This window comes from Papilio polytes, unplaced genomic scaffold (assembly GCF_000836215.1).
Source record: "Papilio polytes unplaced genomic scaffold, Ppol_1.0 DF824191.1, whole genome shotgun sequence".
Lineage (NCBI taxonomy): Eukaryota > Metazoa > Arthropoda > Insecta > Lepidoptera > Papilionidae > Papilio > Papilio polytes.
Window position 1 is genome coordinate 3,521,318 of NW_013525013.1, and position 13,294 is coordinate 3,534,611.

At 32.5% G+C, this 13,294-nt stretch overlaps 3 protein-coding genes across 3 annotated transcripts; all 3 read right to left on the bottom strand.

The window, feature by feature from the left end:
* Positions 1-2,224: 2,224 nt before the first annotated feature.
* Positions 2,225-4,027, bottom strand: LOC106110755 (androgen-induced gene 1 protein-like). The gene is made up of 3 exons (XM_013292652.1): positions 3,969-4,027; positions 3,698-3,882; positions 2,225-3,603 (listed from the first exon to the last, which is right to left on the bottom strand). Exons 2-3 carry the CDS (start codon positions 3,842-3,844, stop codon positions 3,046-3,048), a joined length of 705 nt encoding a protein of 234 aa, XP_013148106.1. The 5' UTR covers positions 3,845-3,882; positions 3,969-4,027; the 3' UTR covers positions 2,225-3,045.
* Positions 4,028-4,806: 779 nt separating this feature from the next.
* Positions 4,807-10,280, bottom strand: LOC106110759 (dynein regulatory complex protein 1). Its single transcript, XM_013292658.1, has 16 exons — positions 10,053-10,280; positions 9,623-9,810; positions 9,309-9,544; positions 8,853-9,059; positions 8,509-8,676; positions 8,053-8,431; positions 7,817-7,899; positions 7,528-7,653; positions 7,218-7,364; positions 7,098-7,134; positions 6,582-6,669; positions 6,280-6,359; positions 5,773-5,904; positions 5,599-5,701; positions 5,334-5,497; positions 4,807-5,034 (listed from the first exon to the last, which is right to left on the bottom strand). Exons 1-16 carry the CDS (start codon positions 10,190-10,192, stop codon positions 4,856-4,858), a joined length of 2,457 nt encoding a protein of 818 aa, XP_013148112.1. The 5' UTR covers positions 10,193-10,280; the 3' UTR covers positions 4,807-4,855.
* A 462-nt stretch (positions 10,281-10,742) lies between these two features.
* Positions 10,743-13,061, bottom strand: LOC106110819 (60S ribosomal protein L11). The gene is made up of 5 exons (XM_013292741.1): positions 12,962-13,061; positions 12,565-12,717; positions 12,144-12,293; positions 11,451-11,598; positions 10,743-10,901 (listed from the first exon to the last, which is right to left on the bottom strand). Exons 1-5 carry the CDS (start codon positions 12,965-12,967, stop codon positions 10,774-10,776), a joined length of 585 nt encoding a protein of 194 aa, XP_013148195.1. The 5' UTR covers positions 12,968-13,061; the 3' UTR covers positions 10,743-10,773.
* Between the last annotated feature and the right edge of the window lie 233 nt (positions 13,062-13,294).

A 13,294-nucleotide genomic window follows, 5' to 3' on the forward strand; every position in this document is an offset into this window, starting at 1 on the left:
AACATTTTTCATTACATATTTGCTCTAGTGGAAATGGTACATAAGTTGCTCATATAAATAACACGCGCTAGTGGATAAAGGGTTTTAGAAACCCTAAAGGGTCTCTCGCAGTCTCAAAGTATTACAACTTCAATATTGGAGGGGATAAATGAATAGGTGTTTAAACGAAATTAAGCTGTGAAATATTTGATTTGAGCTTAAACAGTTTCACAATGCCGAAGTAATTGTGATGTGGCATGCATTTAGTATTAAAAAGTATTAAAAACAAAAATAAACCATACATATAGTTCGTAGACAAGTCAAATACATAGTTTATATGTAGACGTAATTTAAATACAAAGAGGCTGTTCACAAATTGTGTAAATAAAAAGGCTAACGATAAAACAATTGCAGTATTCAAAATTCGAATTTAAAAAATATTTTTTCTTTTGTAGTGTTCCTTTGTTTTTTTAATATGTTGGCATCACGTTATAAAGTTTGCTTATTAATGCAAATCCAAACTTTCCGTTCTAAATAATGTGAAATTACGATAAGTATTTTTGAATTTCAGACATACCATTCTATTTGTATGTATAATAGTAAACGCTAGATAAATGTTTTAATGGTACAATAGACTTAATGTAAGAAAATGTGAAATTTTATTAAAACGAAAAACTTTGCTTTATCTACTCTCACAAAAAGTATTTTAATATGTAACATTATTTGCTTATAATTTCACATGTAACTTGTACATCGGTATATTTCTTTATCAAACGCTACATAATCTATGTAAATCTGATTTGTATTTTAATAAAATAGGTATTACTTATTTGTATAGGAAAAAATAACTAAAACATCACTTTCTATCGCAACATTGCTTCGTACAAGTGGTGCTCACAGATAAAAGTATATTGTTTTTGTATATATCTTGGCGGCTCAAGAAGTACGCTAGGCAGTGCCTTCCCATCACTATGCGCTCTGCCACACAAACTTTATATTCTGTGCAGGGATTGCTACAAACTTCCAAGCAGCCAAGATTTTTGAATATTTAATACTACGTTCGCTTTCTAACGTAAAACCTGGTTATTGTTCTCTTTTTATTATATCTATTTTTTTACAACCTGTATGTGAATATTGTGAATGAATATCTTTTACATCTTGATTCATTAAAAACTATAGTTTCATATTCACTACTGCCACATATAATTAGCCCTAAAATATACTGGTAAGTTAATTATTGTTTATTAGCATTTTGTAATTTTTAATTATTGCTTTATATAATAATTTTATTATCTAGTCGAATTATAATAAAAATGTGTTACGGCTAATATTATATTGTGTGCAATATTTGGTTTAAAATGATATCCATAATTTCGATTGTTGGAAGAAATTAAAATTATTGTTCAAATTTTAGCCGTAATGAAATTTATTAATGTCCTTTTGTACTGTGATTGTAAAATGTATCGCGTAAGCAACGTACATAAAGATTCATTTTATATTTTATTTGATGTATTATTTAGTGACATATTATTTAATAAAACGTAGGTTGCTTTTAATGGTTGTTATTATTTCGGTCAGGAAAACGTTAAAAAGACTTCTTATAATTGTTCAAGGATAGAAATAAAAAACAAAGTCCTGCATTACATTTTAATATAAAAAATTATTGCTTTCAACATTGGTACAATGACAAGCTACTAACAGTTACTACGAAACACTGAATACGTTAATACAATTTAAAATCGCAGGAAATTGGTCAAAAACAATAGATGACCGCAATTTCGCAGCTTTCTCTTTCACACCCAGCTCCGTTGTATTTGTCTCGCTCGCTCCTTGTCAATTTCATTTCGACACGTAGGACGATTTCGCGGCAATTTACAATTAATTACATTTATTTTTTGAAGCCACATAATTAGCTGTGCATGCAAGATAATGTTGCATTGTGCATTTCTCTCTATAACATAGACATTTGTAATGTAGAGTATTACAGATAATAATTTTGACATTAAAATTGAATAGACCAGTGCATACCATAAATTATGGTAAACATTTCTTAAAGAAAATTATTAATTAGCTAACTCCAGCCTTTTAACAGTAAGTATGCCAATTTAAGATAAATAGATAAAATTTATCTATACTAAATGCAATTACAGGTAAATATACAAAATAGAAAAATCTTAGTCTATAATAATATTAAAAACAACTTAAAACCACCATTTTGAATACAAATTAATTATGATAAGTCCCAAAAACCATATAACAAATGAAAATCTTAAACATTGAATGAATTTAAACTAGAAAATATCAATTATTATCATTTAATACCATTCAGACCGAAAAAAGTAAACCACCAATGTTATACAATTTAAAAAAAATGCAATTAATACTGAGTTGTTTTGAAATCTCAGAAATCAAGTTTAAACAAACAAGTAAATGCTATATTTTTTTTACGTTAAAAAAACAACTTCAATATAAAAAATAAGACAATGGTTTTGCATTAATACATCAACTTTTTATACAATAATAATAGTAATTACTTGATAAAGAAATTATACCTTTGTAACAGAATTATCATAAAAATGCTTAATCATAGTGACATATTTTGAAATAATCATATATTTGTTATACAGTATTTTATATTTTACTGCATAAAAGTGTATTCATATTAATGTAATCTTCACATCAAACATTTTATCTCTCCATTTATAAAGTGAGATTACAAAGTACTTTATATAAATCTCACAGCAGTATGACTTTCAGATTCACTTGTGCCATATTTTGCTAATAGTAAACTACATTTATAGTCCCTATAGATTTTACCATATAACTTTTTAATTGCTAGCAAATAAGCACAAAGACAGAACTTTTAAATCTAACATCTTATAACACCAAGATATATTGATTATGATTACTTGCAGAAGTGCAATATTAATTTTTTTTAATATTTGTATGATTTTTATTGCTTTTTGCATGAGATATCTATTGAATAAGATAAGATTTTTTATATTGAGCAGCAGTATGCACCTTTATAATTTAAATTTAAATTAAAAATAAGACTCGTGAATGTCATTATTTAGCTTTCTTTTTCCCAGACTTTACAGTGGATTCCACTTCTTTAGACCACACAAGTTTATTTAAATTCTCACCCAAAGAATAAAAGCCACATATGAAGATTAAACTGAACACATAGAAAGCTATTCTAAGTGGCCAATTTAATGCATTGAGTATCGGATAGACCCAGCTACCTGTTCTGAAATAAATATAGTGCACCCAAACAGCATATGACAACATAAATGTACAAAGTATAGTCAAACCCTTCTTCTTACTGGGATACATTCTAAATGATGTGGCAAGTTCAATAAGAGTAAATAATACAATATTTGAATGCATTACATGGTTCAACCAAATAGGGAAAAATGGATCCAAAGCTCTGGGGAGAATCAATTCCCTATTCACAGCATAGATGCCCCAAAATGTAACACCAACAAACAAAGCCATAGGAAATGCTAAGGTACTAAACATGGTATCTTTAATGCGTCTCAACACTGGTTTGTGTGATGGCGTCGGTTCATTTGTACCAAAAATATCATTTGATACAGCAATAGTGAAGTACACAGTTTGTAACATCTGAAAAAAAATAACATTTGAATCTGAATCTTAAAGTTACCTATTAAACTGGTTTTAAACAATGAACAATACTTATTTATTTAAATACACTTACCGCGTTCAGAAATGTTAAATATTTCAACTTGCCAGCAAATGGGGTGACAGTCGTAGAAGTACTCGGTATTTTCACATATGTATGATCATAATAGCACCCATAGAAAAATTGTATCGCTCCAACGATGTGGAAGATTAATCTTATCATCTTGTACAATTATAATGGGGTCCTTTTAATTATACAGACTGAAACAATTGAAAACTTGTAATAATGTAGTTACGACAAATGTGTGGAACCGACTTAAAACGGATCTACAATCAACTAGACATACGCGTTATGTTTGTGTTATTTACTCTCATTAATAATTATAATTTAAATAAAATTTCCTTAAAATTTACAACACAAGCCAAGCCAAACAAAATTCAAATCAACTTTTGACAGTGACAAATTGGCACATAATAAATCAATAGGGATGCACAATCCGACAATCCGATTCAATGCTTTAGTAGATCGATCCAATAGCATACGGTCGAGTCAATTTTTGTATCGTTATAGTAGAATTAATCAGTAACTTGGTAAAATATCTCAATAATCAAGAAACGTATTTGTGCCACTGCTTGCTTACTTTTCTTATTTGTTTTTTTTACCGTGAAATTCTACTGTCTTAAAAGTTAACTTTGTGTCTGTATTGTGAATAAAAATGTTATGAAAAGCCACATTTGGTAAAAACTAAAAAAATATATTAAAAATTTGATGATTTAAAAAACAAACAAAAACTACTTATTTTAAACTACATGTAGTGTATGGTAAACCTGTTGTCTACTGTTCTTGCGTTATGCCAACTAAAGAGTATTAAAAATATAGCCAGCTAAACATTCCTACCCGAGTACGAGCCACCCACAGGAGTGGACGTCGCCAGAAAACAGTACTTTACATATATTTTATTCGATACTAGATCGATACAATGCATTACCATCCAAAGTATCGATATAAAGCACTTGGATAGGTCATCCCTAACATACAATGACATGACAAGTTGATTTTATTTCAATGTTGCCAGTTGCCATTCGGTCGATGAACAGCACTGACCTCTAAAATTGGACAGGTAACACAGGCAGGACAACTTGAATAAAAATACATCGAAAACTTCTAGCCAAAGAAAAATGCGCTAACTTTAACAATTTCGTTTAATTTTGATATGTTTCTTTAAATAATAATTTATGATATAGGCGGGAAGACGGATGGAGGCGCTAAGTCTGGCATGGTGGCGGTGAAGACGCGGCGCAGGCTGCGGCGGCGCGGCGCGGGCAGCTCGGGCAGAGCGCCGCGCACCAGCCGGCGCAGCGACGCATTGCGATCTCTCAGCTCCACAACTTCTTCATGCAGACGTTCTCGTTCTACCAAACAGGTAAAAACAAACAAAAAAATGAAAACGCTTTTTAAACGCTCAAAAACGACTGGACAGTTTTTAATTTCGAAAAAAGTAGGACAAAACTGGCAACTATTCTGCATCAAGTAAAAATGAATGGCATAAATCGGATCATACATCGCAACATAATCGAGTAAATACATAAAAAAATATCGATTGAATTGAGAATCTTCCTTTTGAAACTTATTAGAAATGTCATAGGTAAAAAATGAATTCTCGAGTAAACGGAAGATTTTTCACCTGGTTCAATAATAAAGTATTTTTTACCTTGTAATATTGGCAGATAACTATTTAGTCCAGCCAACAAGCCCTCCCAAAAACGATCTTTATCAGGTGAAAATACATTTTTGCATTGACTCCAATACTGTTCTATTTCATCTGGAGTCAATCTTCGAGACGGTGTTGTGAAGTCCGGAGGTTTAACACTGTCCCTACAACACAAATGCAGTATTTAGCCAAAGTATTCCAAAATCAGTAGTTTATTGAATAATATTTAATCATAATATCAAAGGATTTATGTATTTTTACTTACATAATGTCGTTCAATATCTTCCTGTCGGGGGGAACAAATACAGACATGAATTCATTGAGGGCAGTCAGTACTTGCATGGGTTCGATTTCAAGCAAATGTCCCACTGAAAAATGAATCTATTGACAAAAATTAAGTTCAAAGTTGAATGCGTAAGCTACACGTTTTATCTATTACCTGGGCAAAGGAATGGATGGTCTTTGTCCATGGCGAGGGTCTGGAATGAAGAGACGGTAACGCCACGGCCCGCGCGCCTCCCCGGCGCAGACGCGCCCGTCTCTGATGTTATGCCAGTTGCAGTTGAACTTCCTGACATTTATAAAAGATATCAAGACTAACCAACTGTGACCGGTTAAACTGTATGATATACCTGCTTTCGTTCACTATTCTGTCCTTACAAAAACTTAGTAAGTAGCCTATGTATTCTTCCAGATTACGTTCTAAATCCGTGTTAAATATCATCGAGATCCGCTCAGCAGTTTAGGTTACAAACTAGAAATAAACATCCATCCAAATTTTCGAGTTTAGATATTAGGAAAATGACAATGAAGCTTGTGTAAAATTAATAGCTCATAACATTCCTATTTCAAATACAATGGGGATGAAATTATGTCTTATTATTCTTCATGGAGCTCTACATCAAAAACAAACTTCTATTATGAAAAAAAGATTTGTAATAAAAACCTTGTTGCTGTCCACACTTCTGTATGATCTCGTCCGCCTCTTGCATCAGCTGACGTTCGTCCGCTGACAGCTCATGACTCCTGCCACATGAACGTTGTTTAATTACATAAAAACTAAGTAAAAAGGGCACGAAACCTCAAAGCCATGATTATAAAAAAGCGCCAATACCCTCGTAGTTAAAAATACGCACAGTCGATCTTCCTGTAATAGGTTCAAATCACATGATTCAAATCTTGTCGCGAAGATTTGCCACTTACAAGATAAATGTGTTTTATTTAATAAAGTATAAGAATATATAATACTTGAATCCGACGTGTATAGACCGCGACGTGGAGGCCGACACACTGCGTGCTATCACACTGCTCCTCACCTTCGTAGAAGATCTATCAACTGAAGATAAACATTACTTAAATACATTACAAACTAGCTTTCGCCCGCGACTCCGTCCGCGTAGAATTAAAAAAAAACAAAAGTGAGTAGCCTATGTGTTCTTCCAGACTATCCCTCTACTTTTATACCAAATTTCATCGAGATCCGTTCAGCCGTTTAGGCTACAAACTCTAACAAACATCCATCCATCAAAACTTTTGCATTTATAATATTAGTAAGTTTATGTTTTATTCACGACGTAGACATAAACAAGAAAGTGTTAAGACTGAAGATAAATAAAGTATGGATGGATTGTGTAATAGCAGATATGCTTAAGAAAGGATTGGATTCATATATGACGGCTGATAACAATGTATGGAAGACCAGCACATCTTTACTGGTGAAGGATATTAATTGGCTAATATAAAAGGAATTTTAATAATTCATACCTCGACTACCTTTATACACACTAGGATGTGATTCGTCCTGTTAATAAAAAAATCATTATTACTATGTTTTAATTAAATAAATTGAAAATTACAAATTTAACTGAAATTAAAAATATGAACCTTAACAGGTATGCTAACTCCGGAAAGTTGTTCCAACGAATCTGACATCGTACCAAATTCCATTCCAACGCAAATCGAACAAAACGCATAATTCAAAAAAGTCTTGCAAAGCAGCTCGATGTCTTCTTCAGCTTGAATCTCCAATGCCTTAAAATAATCAATTTAAAATTCAATATTCACACATTTACTACATTTAAAGTTGAAAACATTCACTTAAGCAATCCTTAGTGTAAATTAATATATCAGTTAATCCTTCCTAAGCGATGTATACTAGCCGTAAGGAGCGTTCAGTTTTCTCGATAATGTTTACCATAAATATTGAATCCAGTGTACATAAATTTCTAGAAGAAGGTTGATGTTTTTCGATTAATTTTAATAAACGATCCTCCACCAAAAACCCAGAATTGTCCGATACTAATTTCAGTATATGCTGAATCTGAAACAAGTCAGTGTCAAAATAAAGAAGTATTTTATCTAATATTAGCACAAAAATACCAATTTTTATCAATGTTTTTTACAAAAGAATATTTTAGAACTTAACGTTTATATGATAGACGGACTTTAACAATATCATCATGTTAAATATATAAAATTTTTACCAATTTATCTTTAGCTTCTTTGGTAACCGCATTAACACTGCCTTCATTTGTCTCGCGACGAACTATCGGTGGTCCTTCATATTCTACAATTTATGAAAGTAATAAATACATTTAGAAATGGACGAACCAGAAACTTACAAGATAAAGTGAGATGAAGTAAGGTAAAGGTAACAGGGACAGCTAATGTTTTAATTATTGTCGCAACTCTTAGAACAAGGTTTACTTATTGTAGTTACCATATTTAGTTAAAGGGTTTTTAGGGAATTTTGGAGGCGGCGGTGGCGGAGGCTCCGCTAAGATGTGCGCGTGCAGCGCCACCTCCGTATTACGAATGTCGCGGCTGAGCTGCGCACATTGCGACTCCGACATTCGCCACACTTGAGTAAACTTGTAATTATTCACTTTGGAGAAATGTCTACATTTCTTCTCCAAATCATCCATCGCCTGCATCAGTTTTATGATCTCCGCGTCAGCTTTCATCTCCTCTATAGCGCCATCTTCGGCCGCTTTTCGAATTTTGGCGCGCAAACTGTTCGCGACGTCAGACATCTTGTTTAATTTACGTTTCTGTTGAGATCGAACAAATACGTTTTCTTCTTCCCTTTTTTTTAAAACCTGGGAATTTTAAACAATAGTGAATAAAGACACAAAAATCGCAATAATAAATGTTTATTACACGAGGGCAAGTTTACCTGATAATTGTATCCGATTTTTTCCGTATTTATAAGACATGTGGTTTTCAATTTCTCTTGTTCCTTTTGCAATTCTTGAATCAAGTTTTCAAGTTCAATTCTTGCCTCGCGATATTTAGTATGGTGGTCCCACATAATGGCTTCCACTTCTTTCTTATGCTCCTCTAACTGCAATCCAAAAAAGAAGAAATTGAATATTCGAGAAAAAATCAGTGTTTTATTCTCTAGGCGAGTGCGTTAACCAGTAATCAACAATGTAACGACTAATATATTCGTCAGAACTGGACGTTCGAAATATCATAGCAAATAAGTTTTGTTTGTGAAATGTAGGATTTGAAACATACTTGTTCATATTTGTACTCCATATGTACAAGTTCCTCCTTGTCCCTCTGCTTGTAGAGCGCTTCCCAACGCTTGTTGTTGTGCTCCACCAACGCGTCGCGCTCCAAGTTTATAGCTTGCTCTATCAGAGACAACTGCTTCTCATAAGCCCTTTGCATTATCGTCACTTGCTTCTCAATTCGATCAGACAGCTCTTTAATTTCTTTATCCTATAACAAAATTCATACACATAAAAGGAACTAGTTTTGAGATAAGTGCAAAAATTGACTAAAAGTTCATGTAGTGTATATCCTTTTATGGTAAATCAAGAATAAATATTGCCCTTGTAAGTTTCCATCGATAAAACATCTGTGCTAAAAATTCTGGTATCTCAGTTTCTTCAAGAAGAATAAATAAGATAACGACATATTTTTGTACCAGTATTTTGGTAGTGAAAACTTCCTGTTAGTTATTCTTACCTGTTTATCCAAATCATCGTAATAAGCGTCATCTGTACGTTTCAATTCGTGTTTTAAATCTTCAATTAGTTTATTCTTCTGTTCTAACAACGCATCGCATTTCTTTCTCTGTTCATTAATTTCCAAATCGATATCCAAAGGGTCCTTAATCTTTAGCATTGCATCCCAGTTAGAGGTGATAGCGTCATATTGTAGTTGTGCTTCTGCTGCTTCTTCCTCGATTTTTTCTAATGCCTCTGTAATAAATATATGGATTAGCCTTCTAGGATTGACGAAGAAATTTTTGAATTTCTTAATTATTAATTCATATTTACCTTTCATCTTTTCCGAGAACAGCTCACGTCGTAGAACTTCGCGTTCATCAGTCGTAACCCTTACATTGGTAACTTTAGCCGCACCATCTAGCGTTAATCGCTGGAGTTCCTCTGCCGCAGTCGCAGTCGCCTGCTCTATAGGCCCAGGTTCTTCCTCCGCTCTTACCTCCTCGGCGGCTTGCTCCGCTCTAACCCAAATATATTTTATACTACATAGATAGGTAAGGCTGCTTTAAGGGGAGACGTCTTTTAGTCGTTAACCCTTTATGACCACCTTGACAAGTTTGTATCTACCACAAAGTGCTAATGCTATGGGTCCTATGGTTCTAAAGAAAGTCAATCCCAGAAATAAAGCTGCCTTGGAAACTGGCGCAAAAAAAAAGCAAGAGTTTAGTATATGTCTCTTATTTCACTACTTAACATTGTTTACCTTTTAAGAGCTTCTTGCCTTCGTTTTATACGCAAGGCTCTCCCAGCTTTACGTTCATTGGGGTCCTGCGAAGTGACTTGCGGTTCTTTAGGTGCAAGTACGTCTTCTTCCTCGTCAAACCCTCTAAAGTTTCCAGCCATTACATTAACAAAAATATATCCACTTTACTACGCGTAAAAAAATCAAAACGTTTATCTGATGTTTGATTGTTGTCATGGTGACAATTTTGATAAAATAAAAAAAAAATAGCCTTCATTCAGTAGACAAACATTCTAAACTATGTTAAACATCACCTCCCTGTTTTAGGGGGATAGGAAGAGGAATACTATCTTTAAAATTACTTATACCATTTTCATATTTCTTATGAAACATCAGTTTTTTTAGTATATGTACATCACGTTAGTTTTCACACTAATGTATGCAAAAATTCAGCGACTCATTCTCATTCTACCAGTCTCATTTTCTAGAAAGAAAAACAGATAAGTGTTGTTATAAATGAATTACAACAACTTTTAACTATCTTTTATTAGACATGTTTCGCCAGTGTATATTGGTAGGTACTTACTAAACTTCGACCACATCATCACTTTGGTCTAGGTGGGATAGTGGTCAAGCGCTGGTTTATACATGATAAAAAAAAATGTTTTCATTTGTAATTCATTAAAAAGTTTAAACAATAAAACAAAGTAGGATCTTTATAAATTTTTTATTATTACTTATTTTACTTTTTGCTGTTAAGGATGATACCATCGTATTTCTGTTGGAACCACTTCATGGCATCCTCCTTCGTGAGGCGATGGGGGAAACCAACCTTGCCAGTTTTGCGTCTTCTGTGGGCAACATTGAAACCTAGAACAAACACAGTAAATTTTTAATAACGTTCAAAACATGGGAAATATAATTGCACTGTTTAAAAAACAAAGTAAAAATTGATGCAAATATTTTTACATTGTAAATTTTACTTTTTTAATAAAATTTAATAAAATAATTCTCTTCAAAGCCATCCATATACTTCTATATCAGAACAGCTGAACAGATCTCCATGAAATTTGACATATAGATGATAGTCTGCAAGAATGCAGACTACAAAGTTTATCAATTTCTTAAATAAAAAAACTGTACCTCAGCCTCAATGAGGGCAATGAATCAGTCAAAACCCTCAATGAGATAAGATTAATATTGCACATGTATTACAGAGTAAAAATTAGGATATTTTCACTCCTGAACCTATGTGCTGAATATTAAAACTATATACAAATATCTTATGAACATGTTTATCAAATAGTTTAAAACTAAAAACATTTTTTTAATATTACGACATGACTCAATTTTAAATTAATACTATGTTGTATAATAGTATGGTTTGTTACCATGAAACAATTTAATAATGTTACATACCTGGCCTTCCTAGAACGACATAGAAGTCAAGACCATAGATACCAATAGAAGGATCATACTTGATACCCAAGTCAATGTGTTCCTGAATACCAAAACCAAAGTTGCCAGTGGCGGAGAAGTTGTCCCTTCTCAATTCATATTCCCTTACCTTGAAGAAAATGCATAAAATTATTTCATCAGTTTTACTATATAAAGATAAGCTTTCAAGAGAATCAAATCATTACACCCTCCATTGAAAACTTTAGTAACACCATAACATTAAAACAATTTAATTAAATCTCATTATTTGTAATCTTGTTTATCACCAAATTTTAGTTGCGATATATGAGATTGTTAAGTTTACAAATGTCATTTCCATTAGAATTTTGAGCAGTATGAAACATGGTACTCAAAAGTTGCGAGAAAATTTTTACTATTGCATGTATTTTACAAAGGAAAACATATTATATGATAATCCTTGAACAAATCATGCTAAAACATTAAAGACATTATAATACAAGTTATTAAAAACAAATAATCATATCATTCTTAGTAATAATGCAAGTTTGTATGGATGGAGTTTGTTACAACTAGAATGGCTAAATGAATCTTGGGAGTTGTGGTTAGCATCTACCAACTCCATATAGAGTATACACATATACTAGATTTTATATACTGAGTAAAAATGTATACTTCTTTTAAAAATGTACATACTTTAAGGCCCCTTTCAAGGATTTCCTCAGCTTTGGCTCCACGGACCGTGCAATGAACAGCAATCTTTTCATTACGACGGATACCAAAAGATCTGACAGTGTACCTCGCTTTGGAGAACACTGGCTGCTGACCAGTCAGTTGTTCCAACACCTGAAACCAACGATTTTTGTCACCTTACTTACAATTCACTTTTAAATTCGTTATTCAAAAAGTTTTTTACAAATGTTATTTCTGTTAGTATTCTGGAAAGTAATGCATAGTTCCCAGAAGTTGCAATTCAAAATATTTATATTGCACAAATTAAGAAGAAACATAAAATTTTTTTTATGATTCTTTACATAGATAACTAGTGCAACTTAAACTTCATTTCACATTTACACTTTAAGAAATTGTATGTTAACTTATACAATCAATAACAAACCTTAGCAGCACGTGTCAGTCTGTCTCCAGACTCTCCTACACAGATGTTCAGGCATAACTTCCTGATATGCAGATTTCTCATAACATTTTTGGAGTTGTCTTTAGGAGGTTTCTTCTCCTTTTTATCTTTCTTAGGTGCGGGCGGTGGTACACGCTGAAAACCATTTGAACAATGATAATTCAATAACACTTAAACAAATTACAAATACTAACATTTGAAACATCGAGATAGGTTATAACAACACAACACTGTGTAAAATACAAGGACACCAAAAATAATTGATTTACATCTTAGAGAACATAATATTTCACATATTGCACCACTAATAAAGAGTTTATTCATTGGTAAATCTGCGATTCAAAACGATTTTATATTCCGGTAAATGAAATCAACCTACCGCCATGGTCACAATTTTCTAAAAGAAGTGAAGTTTGAAAGGACTGTGTTGCCATAAAGAACTTTTAATTTGCTTCTACATGAACCAAAATTACCTACGGAAATACAGATCTATTTAGTTAAGCACTTTTCGGTCATAAAACAAGCAATTTAATCCAAAATGTTGGAAAAGTTTAATAAATATAAAAAGAAAATCATCTTTCAGAATCGCGACATTTTTTTTCAGTTTACGTACTGTTGTGGATTTGGTAGCAATACCAACAAAGTTTGGTTGGACATTACAAGGTCCAGTTCAAGGTATTTGTAACACAATTGTGAGCTCAAATTTTATTTC